At 40.7% G+C, this 17,877-nt stretch overlaps 1 protein-coding gene across 2 annotated transcripts in view; it reads right to left on the reverse strand.

Annotated features, from left to right (window-relative positions):
• The window catches only part of PLD1 (phospholipase D1), a 240,044-nt gene that overhangs the window by 49,367 nt on the left and 172,800 nt on the right, over positions 1–17,877 (reverse strand). For both annotated transcript variants that reach the window (XM_073626226.1, XM_073626227.1), the window contains exon 22: positions 13,439–13,488. In XM_073626226.1, coding sequence (XP_073482327.1) covers positions 13,439–13,488 — 50 coding nt within the window. The remainder of the gene's footprint in view (positions 1–13,438; positions 13,489–17,877) is intronic.

Consider the following 17,877-nt stretch of genomic DNA (forward strand, 5'->3'; position numbering starts at 1 on the left):
AATCTTAGCTTGTAAGTTCTGGTGAGCAAGGTCCCTTATTGGTATTGGCTATAACTTATTTTGTCCTACCTGATTACAATATTTAGTAATCATCAGGTTGATTATTAGTTTGCCTAAATAAATCATTTGTTTCTTTATTCCAGGAGAAGCCAGCACGTTTTTATATGTAAAGTTATACTTTGTAAAATTTCACTCCTTTTGATTTTTTATTATTCAAGTTCCTAGTTATGCTTCTACAGGTGGCAAAGTCAGTTTTTGGATTAGGGTCACTCTGCATTAATATGATCTAATTAACAATAACATTTGTATATAATTATTCTTAAGGAAGGGACATAGTAATGCACATTTTCTTAACCTCTTTAGATTTAACCACCTCAATACTGGGCATTTTCGCCCCCTTCCTGCCCAAGCCATTTTTCAGCTTTCAGCGCTGTCGCACTTTGAATGACAATTGAGCGGTCATACAACACTGTACCCAAATGAAATTGTTATCATTTTTTCCCCACAAATAGAGCTTTCTTTTAGTGGTATTTGATCACGTCTGCGGTTTTTATTTTTTGCGCTATAAACAAAAGAAGAGTGACAAGTTTTTAAAAAAACACAATAAATTTTACCTTTGGCGATAATAAATTTCCAATTTTTTTTTCTTTAAAACAAATTTTTTCTCAGTTTAGGCTGATATGTATTCTTGTACATATTTTTGGTAAAAAAAAAAAAATCGCAATAAGCGTATATAGATTGGTTTGCGCAAAAGTTATAGCGTCTACAAAATAGGGGATAGTTTTATAACATTTTAATTTTTTAAAATTTTTTTACTGGTAATGGCGGCGATCTGCGATTTTTATCGTGACTGCGATATTGCGGCGGACACATCGGACACTTTTGACACATATTTGGGACCATTCACATTTATACAGCGATCCATGCTATAAAAATGCATTGATTACTGTATAAATGTGACAGGCAGTGAAGGGGTTAACACTAGGTGGTGATCGAGGGGTTAACTGTGTTGCTAGGGAGTGATTCTAACTGTAGGGGGCGGGGACTCACTAGGGGAGGAGACCGATCGGTGTTCCGCTGTACTGGGAACACATCATCGGTCTCCTCTCCTCTGACAGGACCGTGGATCTGTGTGTTTACACACACAGATCCATGGTCCTGCTGTGTTACCAGTAATTGCGGGTGCCCGGCAGACATCGCGGCCGCCGGGCACGCGCACCGGGTGCCTAGTGACACGGCGGGCGCGCGCGATCGCCGCCGCCGGCGCGCGCCCCCTGGTGGCCTAGGAAAGCGAGGACGTCATATGACGCCCGCCCGCAACGAGAGCTGCGCCGCCTGGCCGTCAATTGACGGCCGGCGGTCGGCAAGCAGTTAACAGACTGTGCAAGTGACCATGCAATTTTATTTTGATTTCTTTTTAATTATGAACAATCACAATGTAGTTTCACAAAATGTAGTTCTACAAAGTCTATTTTGTGTGCCTGAATATAGACTATATCGCAATGAAAGAACAAAGCTGTAGATATAGATATACTTTAATAAATGTCTGCTCCTTTTTAAAGTAAATCAAAGTTTTTCAAATGGTCATGCAAATGTACGAGACAACAGCTAAGTGTCTGATGTGGAAAATTTTTCCCAGGATTGGAGTGTATACAGCACTGATATCAGATAATTGTACCCATATTTACGAAAAACCAGTTCCATTCTGCTCTATGCTTGGCATAGACAATAGAACCTTGTGTCCACACTCATATTCATTGGTGGATAGGTTGTTTGGGCTGTTGTGGACCAAATCAAATACAATTTACTGGGCCATATGAAACTTTGGATAGATTTGTCACTAAATTTAGGAGTTCTAGAGGCAGATCATAGTTGCTTAGACTTCATGCTGTACAGTGGGAGATAAAGTGTTCATAATAATAAATATAATAACCAAATCGGTGTAGTTTTGTTTCTAAACAGACCCTTGTTTTAGATGTGATCTCTTGTTCCAGTCAAAGCCACTAAAGGAATGTATGTCAGTAACTCTTGATGACTGCAAGTACATTAAAGATCATAAAAGGAAGTGGAAGAATTCACAATTCAAGTGTCCATTTAAATCCACATTTGTGACAGTGACATTTTCAGTTTCTATAGTAGTCAAAGTCTGAGTGAGATTAGCAGGAGTGTTATTTACATAAGTGCAAGTGGAATACATACAAGAGACTATTGCAGACAAAGACATTGGAAGTATTTCAGTAATGGACAATTCTAATTAATTATATGTGATACTTTGTATGTAGAGACTTACTGTTGTCTTGTTTGTTATATATGTTATAAGTATTGTTATTGTGAACACCTTAAAGTGGAACTTTGGTCAGAAAATTAATTCCTGCTGGGTTACTTGAGGCTGACCCCTTTTGCAGGTGTAGCTATGAAACACAGTAAAAAATAAGTGCCTATACTGTTTAAAATCCACTGTTCCACCCTGCTCTACACAGGCTCAGTTGTGCTCTTTTTTTGCAATGAATAGAATCTAGAGGCCAGTCTGCTGCCAGCGTGAAATTCTACTGCTGCTCAAAGGTTCTGGGCTTCAGTAAAATGGTAGCATAATAATTAATGTGGAATGTATTTTTCTTGGTAATGAACCTTATTTTATCACATTTTTGTGAGTAGAGTTCCACTTTGAGTAAATGTTCAATCATTATAAACAATTTTTTTTTTTTTTCAAAAAATGATAAAACTAAGAAGTGGGGAGGTGTAATGTAATGAGTATGACATTTTCGATAAGAATGTATAATATTGATGCTTTATAAGATACATTATGTTATTTATCTTGATATTTGCAGAGTTATTTAATATGATGTTTTATAATTTATGTTTTAAGACATAGGAGAGGTAGGCTACTAACTTAGACAGTATAGCAGTGACTGACAGAAGAGACCCATGCTGACTGTTATTGTATAATATTCTGCAGTATAGTATGTGCAGGGATGGACAAAAAGTGAAATGGTTTTGGGTTTAGCAAACTTTGTGGGAAGACTACAAAATTAAAACTAATGAAATATCTGGACTGACTATATTGACAGTATGACATGACCAGGGTAATAGTGACTGATAGGTGGAGTCAAGGTTAAGAAATGATAAGAATTTTACAATTATTGTATGGGAAATAGTATAGGTTGGGAAATGTAAAAAGAATAGTCTATATAAAATACTTTGTAGTGAAAACATGTACTTCAAGGGATTTATACTAATAATTATTATTAATATTGTAAGAGTATTGTATTATGATAAAACTATATAGATACATGTATATTTCGTTAGTGGATGTTGTAGAAGTAAAAGGAACACACTAAATTAAGTTATTAGATAAAATGAGAGTGTAGGAGCCATTGTAGGTTGCCCTGAAATACTTGCCAGAGACCTATTGTATCCTGACACTGACTATTATTTTTATTTTTATAACTATAATTTTGAAGTGTATTTTATATCCAGACAAATATCGGGTGATCGCAGAAGACATGATGCAACTTGTTACAAATGTTAATTGCTACAAAGGAAGGATTTCATGCAATAAAGGAGGAACTGAAACATCTGAGACTTGTACCTTTGCAGAACAGGTATGAACTGAACTTGTGCCTTACAGCATCCAAAGCAGCTTGTGCTATGATACTGGACCAGCAAATGATGATGAAGAAGGAGATCTCTCCAAAAAACATCAAGCACTTGGCTAAGCTTAAAAGACCTATGCAGGAAAAGGCAGAGCCTTATGGGACTGAGTCTGCTGAATGCTCCCTGGAACCACATACTTGGCTTTCATTCGCTAAAGGTATTGTTCCTCTTCCCTGTTATCCTTGATGTGATGTTGCTGAGTAACTGTTGCCTGTTGCAAGAAGTTTGTGGCAAGAATGATAACAATGCCACTGAGACTGACAACTATGTTTTCCGTGCCACATATGGAGGACTTTGCAGCTACAGAAGAAGATGCAGTGTTTTTGATTGGACTGATTTATTTATTTTTATTTTTTGGACTGATTTGTTTTTATTTTTGGACAATTTATGCGATAAGTGTCGGGTGCATGGGGTCTCTGAAGGGCATGGTGGGTGATCTGTATTGTAATTGCTGTGAGGCTTGTGTAAAGCCTCAATAGGGGGGAAATGTTGTAGAATCTCATATTAGCCAATTAATTTTCATATTATATATATATTGATTTGCATATATTTTTATTGATTATTATTATTCATATTATTATATAGTAGTGGTTTTAACAATATTATTATTCAATAAGTAAAGCAACAATTATTAATCTTTAATAATGTATACTGTGTTTTCCAGATTTAGAAAGTCTTCATTTTTAAGTGTTGAACTTTAAATGACCTCTGCTTTATGACAAGTACTTGTACACAGGTGTTCGAAAATGTATTAAGATAGTCTACTGGGTGAAAGTTCATTAGGATAGATTCAAGTAATATAGAATTGTCTCAAGTCTGAAATGCATATAAATCAGACAGATAAAGATAAGAAAACAGGTGGTTTAGAAATAATTAAAGTTATGTACAGTACATTAAATTAAGTTTGACAGGGTCAAACAAAGGTCTGCTTGTGCCCTCATTAAAACTGTTAAAATACATACATATAGTGAAACATAGAACACATCTGGTGGGGTTATTGAAAGTTCATTTTCCCAAATGTCATAGATCTGTATCTTGAACTTAGTTAAATCTTATCAAGATAAGAAGAGCTTGATAACACAGCTGGGTGCCAGACTGTCTCTACACAGGTGTTTTTAAATTGGACAAAACCAGTTATAAATCACTTTAATGAACATATAGGAATTTTGGGAATAATTACGTTTATCTGGTTGTAGAACAGGTGTCAGATTTATGGTTAGTTACATTGACGTAGATCTTAGCGACCAATCATATGTAAGAGAGATATTAAGATAAGACTTGTAAAAGGGTATATAAATGCAAGCTCTACAATTGTTAGACAGACAAGTCAGATAGGAGCTCATAAGGCTGAACTCTGTGTATGCTGCCCTATTGCACGGGTCATAGAGGTCAGAACCAATGGGCAAGTATCTGTTCATAACTTGTCTCCTCGTACGAGTCAGAGAAGACTTCTTAACTTGTTCCAGAATGTGGTCTCAGGTGAATTTCCCTCACGAACTTGGTCGAGCTGGAACCCAGAACTCTGTGAGGGGACCAGACCACTGGCCGATTGACTGGTCCCTATCAGGTGACGGGTTCCCAAGAATTGGCAGAAAAGACCCATTCTGGTTCAAGGTGAGAACAATTCACAATTGTTTCAATTTGGTTAGAGGATAAGAATACCTATATCTAATATGCTTGCATTGTAAGAAACTGTATAAATTAGACCTGTATTTTGTAATTCTTTGAACATAAACCTGTATGTTATCAGCTGTTAATAAACCTGCATTGCTGAAGTTCTGCCTGGTTCGATACTTTACTATTCTACTTCACTCCCGGCCTCCATGAGGGAAGCTACAATAGTATTAATTCCCAAGCCCGGTAAAGACCCACATCTCCCAGAGTCTTATCGTCCCATCTCCCTACTTCAGGTGGATGTTAAGATGCTGGCCAAGATTCTTGCTATCCACCTCAATACAGTTATCCTGTCACTGGTTCATGGAGATCAGGCTGGATTCATGCCAGGGAGAAACAAGTCTTTTAATCTCCGGAGACTGTTTATTAACCTCCAGCTGACTCATGACAATTCAGGGTCCAGAATAGTCGTTGCCTTGGACACTGCCAAGGCATTCGACTCAGTCGAATAGAGATACTTATGGATCTGTCTGGATAAATTTGGGCTTGGCCCTAGATTCATAAAATGGATCCAGATCCTCTACCAGGATCCAGTGGCGAGGGTTCTGTCTAATGGGTGGCCTTCAGAACAATTTCCTCTTTCCAGGGGAACGAGGCAGGGGTGTCCTCTGTCGCCGTTGCTATATGCATTGGCGGCAGAGCCATTCGCAATAGCTTTATGGGCACATCCGGGAATAGTAGGCCTACAGAGGGGGGAGGTTGTGGAAAAAAGAAGCACCTATGCTGATGATACCCTACTATATTTAGATGACTCCCTTCCCCTAGCTTTGGCTCTTATAGAGCGCTTTGGCACATTCTCCGGACTCCAGATCAATTGGGATAAATCCCAGATACTCCCACTCGATAGCCTTCCATCACCCAGAGATAGGGCCCTGCTTCCCTTACAGAGGGTAGACACCATAAAGTATTTAGGAATACGAGCCACCCGAGACCCGGCAGACTACACCTTGCTCAATGTTACACCACTTCAGGAAATGCTTAAGCAGAAGACACAAGCGTGGGCCCGTCTCCCATTGGGAGTGATAAAGCCGTATAAATCTTATAAAAATGGTCTTGTTACCAAAAATTCTATACATGCTCTGGCACTCACCGGTGTACTTGGTGATTAAGCATTTCAAAATACTAGAGACTCTTCTTAAACGGTTTGTCTGGGGCAACAATAGGCACAAGCTCCCATGGCATAAATTAAAACATCCAACGGATCTTGCTGGAATGGCATTACCTGATTTTAATGCATATTACCTTGCAGCCCAACTTTCACAAATTTTCCATATCAACAAAGTAGATAGGGATAGATTTCTTTACTCTCTTTGTCCAAAGTGGATTCAGCTGACCCATGACCCCTTGGTGGCGAAAAACAGGCAGAGGAGGTGATGAGGGCCAAAAGAATGAAAGACGATCTCTCTTATATCAGTATAGAAAGGTGTGGAGGATGGCCCCTGACAGATTACATATCATGTCACCTCATAGTTGCACTCATCTTTGGCATAATACGTCCTTACCAGAATTTAACCTCATCCAGGACAACAAAGTGTGGAGTTCAAGGGGAATAGTATACTTGTCTCACATCACTCATAGTGGAAAATTGAAGTCTTTTGATAGTTTAAAAACTGAATTCGTACTGCCAAATCAAATGTTTTATAGATATATACAATTACGACATGCCTTTCATGCGCAGTTCCCCTTGGATGACCTTGTCTTGAATGATAACCCTTTACTGGCAGCCATAAAATGTCCCGACCCTAAGAAATGGATTTCTCAATTTTACACCATGCTAACACTCCCACGGGCAACTACATCAGCATATGCATTGAAGTCCAGGTGGGAGGGAGAGGTGGACTCTATGGAGGATGCTGAGTGGAGCGATGCTCTGGATATGTGTAAACTAGTGTCCCCTAAGTTATTGGATCGTTTAACACAAATCTTTATAACAGACAGAGCGTATCTCACACCCCTCAGAGTCTCCAAATACAAGAGCAATCAATCTACCAATTGCCAAATGTGTAGTCAAGCTGTAGGTACTTACTTTCACCTACTGTGGCAATGCCCTAAAATTCAAGCCTTCTGGGCACAGGTGGTACAGTTCCTCCACGATAAAATGGGCTCCCCCATCACACTTCAGCCAAAGCTATGTCTCCTTGAAATTTTCCCGGATCCAGAGCTTGATAAATTCACTAAAATATTTTTACACTAAACATTTTTTTCTGCTCGTAAAGTCATAGCCAGGATCTGGATGAGACCTACTCCACCAGAATTTTTACAATGGCTGATAGAAATCAACAATGTTCTGCCATACAAGAAACTAATGTACTCTCACAGGGGATGTGCATCTAAGTATGATAAGATTTGGGACAGGTGGCTAAAAACACCAGAAACATGTATGTGACAAAACTTAGGCATGTTGTGCTTTCTGGACCCCCCCCTCCACTTATTTACTTCAGTATGGTTGATCCAAAACCTTTATTTTCTATTCCCCCCGTCTGCAGTCTACCCGTGTAATGAATATACTGAATGCAGATGAAGTTGAACACACCTCAATTCGAATATTATATAGCTATAATTTATTGTATATGGTACTGATAGCACTGTCTTGTATTAATGTATATGTCTATAAGGGATGCTGTTGCCTATCTACAATAGGTAATTTCATTTATTAAGCTTGATGAGTATCATGATGACCTATTGCATACACTTTTTTCTTTTTGTTCAATAAAAGATTTTTTTTTTTTTTTTTTATGGCAAAATGTTAGAGGCAATCTGAATCACGAGGACTACATATCTACCTTCTGGGTCTGTTTTTATCTGTACAACCTCTGCATGTGGAGATTTGGCCAGTAAAACTGAGGCCCCTTTGGAGTAAGCCATGTGAGTAGCATGAAAAGATTGAGCCAGCCAGGGCCGCTTGAGGGACCTTGTTTTAGAATCAACCAAATGTGTTTCCTGGAGACAATGTGGGGACGTTGCTTTTTAGGACTGAGAACACTAGGGAGCACTTCTGAGGCGAGTTCAGTCCCCTAGTGTTCCAGGAAATTATTTTTAGTGATCTAGCCATGGCACAATAATCGGTATAAAGTATATATCCCAAGGGCTAGTGGCACAGGCGCACTGTTGCATGCCAAGCCACGGGTATATACCACTAGAGACACACAGTAATGCCCCGTACACACGGTCGGACTTTGTTCGGACATTCCGACAACGAAATCCTAGGATTTTTTCTGACGGATGTTGGCTCAAACTTGTCTTGCATACACACGGTCACACAAAGTTGTTGGAAAATCCGATCGTTCTAAACGCGGTGACGTAAAACACGTACGTCAGGACTATAAACGGGGCAGTGGCCAATAGCTTTCATCTCTTTATTTATTCTGAGCATGCGTGGCACTTTGTCCGTCGGATTTGTGTACACACGATCGGAATTTCCGACAACAGATTTTGTTGTCGGAAAATTTTATATCCTGCTCTCAAACTTTGTGTGTCGGAAAATCCGATGGAAAATGTGTGATGGAGCCTACACACGGTCAGAATTTCAGACAACAAGGTCGTATCACACATTTTCCATCGGATAATCCGACCGTGTGCACAGGGCATAACAGGTATAAGGCATAATTCAAGTTAAAGCAGCATAAATACATATGAAAGACCAAAAAAACAGAAAATGTTCAAAAACCTGGCCAAAAATAAGGTCAGCCAAAAACAGTAAAAAAGTGCAAGTTCTTGAAAAACCCTGTACCCCCCTCCCCGCTCAGCCATCCCAAACATAGCGAGCCTTGGATCCCTGAATATGGTAAAAAAAAAAAAAACCTTCACCAAGTGAAGAGAGAACTGTTCCGTGGCCTCGCCACTTACTGATGTGGGGGTTTGTGGTGTCTGGTGGGGCTCCCAAACCACAAAAACAGGCGATGAGGAAAAAATGCCTCAGCATTGAAGCGGTCCGGCTTCAGGATAGTCAACACTTGCTGTTGAAGGGAAGCAGGAAGGATAGATTAACATAGTGACATAATCAGCAAAATGGATTTGGCTTCAGTAACTGAAAAGGTTTTGGTCTGAACTGGTTCAACTTGAACAGGTTATAAATATTAAGGTTCTAGTTCTGGAACTACTAGGACAAAAGGGGGGGGGGGGTGCACTTCACCCCAGGATTAGAGAATAACAGTGGGCGACATGGTGTATGGGCCCCTTTTCCTCCCACATACATGGTAGGTGGTGAAACCACCATTCGGTGGTTTGTGATCAAACTGCTCTGCGTTGCGGTACATTACCATACCGATCATTTAGCTACGCCATAGCTTCTTTAGGGTTGGTGTAAAAGTGAGCCTTGCCATCATGGATAATGCGCAGTTTGGCGGGAAAAAGCATGGCGTAGGGGAGGCCTTCTGTGCGTAAGCGTGTTTTTACTGCTGCAAAGGAGATGCATTGTCACTGAACATCAGCTGAAAAATCAGGGTACACTGAAATGGTGTTTCCATTATACTTCAATGGGCGATTATGGAGCGTGGGGGAGCTCCAGAAGGAGGGGGACTCGGGGGGGGGGGGGGGGGTGCATGTTCAATAAGATAGGAGAAGGAGGGTGCATCTGTCCCAAAAATGTCCCTCAGCCAGGTATACAGGAATTTTTCGGGGTGGGAGCAGTCTTCACGCTTCGGGAACCCCACAAAGCGGAGATTGTTCCTACGCGAACGATATTCCAAATCGTCTATTTTTGCGCGGAGGGCTGCCAGTTCACCCATTTGGTCTCTCACATTAACAGATAAGGGGTGCACTACATCTTCTAGGGAGCTGATACGTTCCTCTGTAACGTCCGTTCTGTCCCTCAGATTTTGCACATCTTGTTTCAGTAAAGAGAAATCCATGCGGATGGATGTAATTCGTGTAGTGAGGGAGGCTTTACAATCCTGTATAGCTAGCATTATGGTGGCAAGTGTAGGTTCTGTGGATGGGGAACCGGGGCCTGAGTTGTCTGTAGCATTCAGGGAGGAGTCCTGTGCCTGTAATGGATCTGGCTGGGTGTCAAATAAGGCAGGGGCAGAGTCACTCACCGAGGCTGCAGGATGTCTGTGTGAAGTTGAGACGAATGCATGTCACGCTGCTCGGCCTGTGTGCCGGCGCCATCCTGCTACCTGAACTGGGCTAGCTGTCCCACGGTGGATGGCGGTGCGGGCGGCCCGTATTTCACCATGTGCTCCAGCTTGAAATTTTCCCACAGCTGTGGGGGAGTATTTTGTTGCCAGTCCGGAGGAAAACGGACCTAGGATTCGGTTCGGTAGCCGGAGCTGTGCCTCTACACGTCTGCTTTCTTCACCAAACCACCCCCCCCTCCTCTGTCGGGATGTTCCCAATCAGCATAAACTGCCTGTTCCAACAGTGGGTGTAAGGGGAAAGCCTGTGTGACCTGAAGAGGCCTCAGGGACCCCGAAGAGGACCAGGGGGTTCAGTAACCTCTGCAAGAGGCAACCTAAAGGCAGAACGAACCATCTCAGTAAGAAAAGCCTCTGTGTCTGAGAGGCAGACACCAACTGGATATGTTCTTGTCCAGATTGCTCAGAAGCAGACTCATCCTCCAGGACCTCCACAGAATCCTGAGCTTTTAGCTCTTTCCCATCTTCAACCCATTACTGCTCCAAACTAAGATGGTCAGGGGAGGGGGATCAGTCACGCTTCTTGCCACCCTGTGGGATGGAGGCAATCATCCCAGCAATCCTGTGCTCTAACCCGGCTAGGACAGTTCATCCTTGGTAATAAAGGGTGAAGCAGCAGCGTTGACTGTAGGCACAATACCAGAGAGGCGCATCGGCTCAGATTGCCCGAAGCCTCTGGTCTTTCAGGGGATACAACACTAGGGATACGACTAGTGTCATCAGGAGCTACTGACGACATAGGTGTGCCCTTCCCTGTAGTGTCAGTCCCGTGCCTCTTTTTTGAAGACATTTACCAGCCACAAAAAGTGGAGTACCTGGGTGTAGTATTAACACACCTCAGAAGGGAGACCCTTTAATAAGGCTCACCAAGCCCTATGCAACAATCTTGCTAAGCACCTTAGCCTGCCAAGCAACACCTGGTGACTCACGTGACCCGGGTAAGGAGAAATGAACTGCTGCAAACGCCTGGTTCAAAACCTGCTCTGTGTCCCACAGCTGCCTTCTGGAAGCACTGCATGCTTGGCATACACATCTTAAATAAGCTGGCTGTGCGCCGGGACGTTCTGGGCATGCATGCGCACACACGTGCGCAGTCCCGGCAAATGGGCACGGCTGTATTCGCATATAATGCAAATTTCCATGCGCCCAGATTGGGCTACGACGCATTCGCAGCTTTGAGTGCCCAAAACGCCTATGCCGAAGCCGCGTGCGCCATGGTCGCCAAGCAAACTGTTGAGCACAGCAGCACTCTTGCGAATGCATGTGCGCCATAGCGAAACAAGAGGCGAAATGGCCGCATCATTTAGGTAAAAAACAGCCGGACACAAGCAAAAAAAAGGTACACTTTGCAAACATCCACATTTAGCCCAAAACTCCCCCGTATGGTCACCGCACACAGGTGCCCAGCCTCTAGCTAGCTTGACTGATTGTTACAATCAATGGGACACCCCACAATAAGTAAATAAGGGGGTTTCACTTACCTGTCCAGGCACAGGGCAGCTTAGAAACTAAGAGCCCAATCTTCACCCATCACGGCAGGTTTCTGTCACTTGAGGACCTTCAAGGACTGGGTACCCTTTTCATGTTTAGGGTCCATTCCCTTGTACCTGTACAGCACCCTGCAGGAATGCCTTAGTGCTGTGGTGTCCAGGATTCCACTTTGCAGGGTCCAGCGCCAGGAGGTCGCATTACAGGCAAAACCTTGCAGGATCTTGTTTCTTCTTTACGAGGCTCGGATACCATTTATCTAAACATATAGAGCCTGTGTAAAATGGATCCGATCGGTCAATCCCTTGATTCATTTAAGAATCATTTGTGGGACTAGAGACCTGGAGCTCAGAGAGGTCAAACAAATGTGCCCATCCACCTTGCAGACAGTGGTAAAAAACTGATGTACTTCCTGTATGGGAGGGGTTATATAGGGGATGACTTCCTGTCTAAGACTTTGTCTACCAGTGTACATTCCCCTGGGGATGGAGCATAACCCAGTAGGTAAAGAATATTAGCCTAACTCTGTGTCCCATGATGTATGAAAAAGAAACTATGCTTTTACAATCCTTTATTAGTTGTGATTTTTAAATACTCTTGTGGACAAAGAAACAAAACTTGACTTGTTTACCCTTTGGAAGCACCATAACATTTTTTGACTGCTACATTTTAGAGATTGTGGCATAATGTATGTATACTTGTACATACAGTTACTTTACTACATAGATGCCACATAAGACTTAAAGAGCCATATTCTAAATATGATTTTATGAAAGCCCAAATCCAGCCCATTGCCCCTTCTGATGTTTCATACAAAACAGGAAATAAAAAGGAAAATTTCCCAAGTGTTAGAATTCTTGTTAGAATATGGCTGTTTTTGTGCTTTCATGAGAGAGTTTTCCCCTCACTTCCTGTCCAGGTGATGGATGCCAGAAAAAAGGGAAAGAAAAGAAAAACAAAAAAAAAAAAAGTGGTCAAGATGCGTTTGTTGGACATACAGTTAAAACTGATAGCTTTCCATTATGACATAAAAAGTTTGGTTGAAGTTTGGCTATTTAATACAGCTAATTAATATTTTGTATATGAATATGGGCCTAAATAGTTGAACTTCATTATAAAATCAACAAATCAACCTTTGCAAAAAAAAAAAAAAAGAAAAAAAGAAAAACCTCACACGTAAGCTATTTAAAGCAGGTGTTACATAACACAATGGTGGTCACGTATATATTTCCTAGGAGAGACATTATCTGGACAGCAGCATAAACATTAGTGCAGTACTGAAATTACAGACAGTTATACTTCCATCAAGATCACCATAAACAAAAAGTACAAGGTAATTTAAAAAGGTCTCAGTGTTATCAGCAGCAAAATATCACATAACTGGAACACCATATTGAAACTTTGATTCATTTTTTAAAATTAATTTTGATATGCAAAAGAAAGGAGAAAAAAAAGTAAAAAAAAAAAAAAATAAAAAAAAAACTCACTTTCTGTCTTCAGCTGTTCAATGATGGAATGCTCTCCCCTGCAGATGGTTCTATAAATAATTGATAATGAAAATCAAACTCAGAACACAGTGTGGACAAGATATGAGCATAACACAGACCGATTAGAAATAAAGTATTGAATAAAGAGTCATCTCTGTGTATTAGCTCTGTATGTGTGTTACACCAATATTGCTGGCTATTAGATATATCTCTAGAAAGCAGATAAGTATCTGTGGTATCATTTATCAAACACCAAAATACACCTAGAAGACTAGAACATATCTGCTCAAGAATTTTACATAGAAATGGACACAAGAGGGAGCCAAACTACAGGAACAGTGGTGGCTGAAAATCATTGCAGTTCTTGAAGTAAGTGGAAGGTTGTGAAGTTCTATACAGACAGATAGCTAGGATAGATTAATGCCCCGTACACATGGTCGGATTTTGCGACGGAAAATGTGTGATAGGACCCTGTTGTCGGAAATTCCGACTGTTTGTAGGCTCCATCACACATTTTCCATCGGATTTTCCGACACACAAAGTTTGAGAGCAGGCTATAAAATTTTCCGCCAACAAAATCCGTTGTCGGAATTTCCGATCGTGTGTACACAAATCCGACGCACAAAGTGCCACGCATGCTCAGAATAAATAAAGAGATGAAAGCTATTGGCTACTGCCCCGTTTATAGTCCCAACGTACGTGTTTTATGTCACCGCGTTCAGAACGATCGGATTTTCCGTCAACTTTGTGTGACCGTGTGTATGCAAGACAAGTTTGAGCCAACATCCGTCGGAAAAAATCCTAGGATTTTGTTGTCGGAATGTCCGATCAATGTCCGACCGTGTGTATGGGGCATAAGACTTTATAATTAAATGTTGGGCATTCATTAAAAGTCTTTATTGTTTACCAAAGTTGAGTATTTTACCATCAAGCAGCAGCTGTCATCACTCTAGACAAGCTAGATTAGGTCAAATTTGCTAATAACTTCCCAATGTGTTGGTCAATAGGTACAATATTTTCAGATATTAATCTAAATGTTAAAAAAAATGACTTGCACCAACATAATCATTATCAACAAACTGTCCAATGGGCAGATTTGCAAAAACTAGGACTAGAACTGGTATAGTGGCCTGAAACTGCAAATTACGGTAACTTTCATCTATCGAAGCCAGCAAGAAATGTTTGTTTGCCATAAGTTGCTTTAAACACTAGTCTACTGCTGTATGTTCATGAAGTGGTGGACATTTTATTTTGTATTATTTGCTTTAGTTACCTTTTTTGGTTTTCAACTTTTCTTTTCCAGCAGGTGCATATAGTATAGTATTGCATATGTGCAAGTGAAGCTTTGCACTATTACCTAACTGCATGTTTTAATCACCTTAATACCAGCATATTTCTTAATTTCCCAAAAAAAAAGGTAAAACATTAGATCACCTTGTGGAGTCTTCTTTCCAAAAAGAGGTTCTTTTGGGGTGTTTGTACTGCCTTGACATCTTTATTTTAAGTAAAGTGGAAAGTAAAGGAAAGTGAGGGAGACAGTATGTTTCAAAATGTTTTTTTTTTTTCTTTACATAGTAAAAAATAAAAAAAAACTGTAGTTATTAAATATCACCAAAAGAAAGCTCTGTCTCAAAAATGATATAAAATTATGTTGGGTAGACTATTGCATGACTGAGTAATTGACAAACTGTTACAGCACAGAAAACTGGCCTTGTAAAAGGTATTACAAGCCGGTACTCAAGTGATTAATTTTGCTCCACCTTTCTTTGGAGGAAGCTAAAACTGTGGAGAAACTGCCTTTTTTTTTACCATTTCACAACGCAAGTGTAAGGGCCAGTTCACATCAGTGTGGTGCGTTTAAAGTGCAGTGCATTTCAAGTGCAGTGCATTTGAGGCGCGTTACCATTGAACGCTACAGTGGTTATAGAAAAGAATCACCCTTTAAAATATCACATTTTGTTCCTTTGCAGCCTGAAATCAAGACAGACACAGTTTTTGTTTTATCCATCTGTATTCACTAGTGCAACTTATAACATCCAAGTGAAGGATATAACACCAACATGTCTGAAAAAAAGAAAAAAAAAAAAAGAATCAAAAACCGAAATCAGTGAGTTGGAATAAGGATCACCCTGTTGTGTTAGTATTTTGCTGAACCACCTTTAGCTTTTACTGCTTGCCGACCAGCCACCGCAGTTTTACCGTTACCAGTTTTTATGACATTACCTTATGTTGCTCCGCCTTTTGGCCACTAGGGGCGCCCCCACGCAGCATGTGCCTGGAGCCGATGCGAGTGCCCGGTGGGCGCAATGACTGCCGGGGCACCCGCGATCGCTCGTGACAGAGAACCGGGATCTGTGTGTGTAAACACACAAACCCCGCTTCTTTCAGGAGGGGAGAGGACACAGATCATGTGTTCATACTAACTATGAACACCGATCTCTCTCTTCCCCTAGTCAGTCCCACCCCCCCTACAGTTAGAACACACCTAGGGAACACAGTTAACCCCCTGATCACTCCCTAGTGTTAATCCCCCTTCCCTGCCAGTGACATTTATACAGTAAACAGTGCATTTTTATAGCACGGATCGCTGTATAATTGTCAATGGTCCCAAAATTGTGTCAAAAGTGTCCAATTTATCCACCGCAATATCGCAGTCCCGATAAAAATCGCAGATCGCCTCCGTTACTAGTAAAAAAATAATAATAAATAAAAATGCCATAAATCTATCCCCTATTTTGTAGACGCTATAACTTTTGCGCAAACCAATCAATATACGCTTATTGCGATTTTTATTACCAAAAATATGTAAAAGAATACAGATTGGCCTAAACTGAGGAAAAAATTCTATATATTTATTATAGCAAAGTAAAAGATATTGTGTTTTTTCAAAATTGTCTCTTTTTTGTTTATAGCGCAAAAAATAAAAACTGCAGAGGTGATCAAATACCACCAAAAGAAAGCTCTATTTGTGGGGATTCTTGGGTACAGCGTCGCACCACCGCGTAATTGTCAGTTAAAGGGACGCAGTGCCGTATCGCAAAAAATGGCCTGGTCATTGAGCAGCCAAATCTTCTGGGGCTGAAATGGTTAAATATAGCCTGTAGTTTGTTGGGATATGTCACTGCTAACTTTGCAATATTTGGCAACTCTTCTTTGCAGACCTGCTCAAGTTCAGTTAAATTTTATGGTGACCATTTGTGGACTGCTTCAAGTCATTCCACAGATTTCAAATAGGGTTTAAGTCTGGGCTTTGACTAGGCCATCCAAGGACATTCACCTTTTTCTCCTTCAACCACTGTGTGGTAATTGTTGCTGTGTGCTTTTGGTCATTGTCATATTGGAAGGTAAACCACCTTTCCATTGACAGCTTTCTGGCAGAGGGCAGGAGATTTTCTTCAAAAATGAGACGGTATTTTGTCCCATCTATTTTTACTTCCATCCTGACAAGTGCTCCAGTCCCTGCGGCAGAGAAGCACCCCCATAACAGGATATTGTAACCTCCATACTTTACTGTAGAAATAGTGTGATTTGGATAGTGAGCTGTACTGTATTTCTGCCAGACATATTGGTGCTGAGGTCAAATATTTCAATTTTAGTCTCATCTGACCACAACACCTTTTTCCATGTGGCCTCAATCTTCAAGGTGTGTTTTGGCAAGCACTGTATGTGCCTTTCTTGAGGAGTAGCTTTTTCCTTGCAACCCTCCCATACAAGCCACATTTGTGGAGAATTTGTGTTATTGTTGTCACATGCACACAATGGCCATTCTGACATGAATTCCTGCTTCAGAGTTGCTGTATACCTCTTGGTAGCCTCTCTGACCAGTTTCCTCTTGGTTCTTTCATCCAGTTTGGAGCGACGTTCTGATACAGGGAGGGTCTGTATTGTACCAAACACCTTCCACTTCTTAATAATAGACTTCACTGTGCTTCTAGGCATTGATAAAGCCTTGATTTTTTTTTTTGGTAAGTATCTCCTGACCTGTGCCTGTCCACAACTTTATTCCATAGATATTTTGACAGTGCCTTGCCACCCATAGTTGATTGTTTGCTTCAGATGCACTAACGGGTACTGAAATGCTTCAGGAAAGCTCTTTTAATGCTGAGCTAATCAAAATGACCACAGCTGATCACAGTTAAAAGTCAAGTGGCTTTAATGAGTTTATAAGTCATTTTTAGGAGGGGGTGATCTTTTCCAACTCAGTGATTCTGTTTTTGAAATTATTTTTATTTTTTCAGACACGGTGTTAAAATCTTTTACTTAGATGTTATAAGCCGTACTTACAGCGGAATAAAACAAAAATAGTGTCTTCATTTTATGCAAAGTAACAAAATGATTATCTTAAAGTTGGAGAATTATTTTTTTTATACCAACTGTGAGGTGATGAGCAGTGCCTGGTTTTCCATAAAACAAAGAGTGAAACATTTAAGGGGGTCTGA

Source organism: Aquarana catesbeiana, linkage group LG04 (genome assembly GCF_042186555.1).
Source record: "Aquarana catesbeiana isolate 2022-GZ linkage group LG04, ASM4218655v1, whole genome shotgun sequence".
Lineage (NCBI taxonomy): Eukaryota > Metazoa > Chordata > Amphibia > Anura > Ranidae > Aquarana > Aquarana catesbeiana.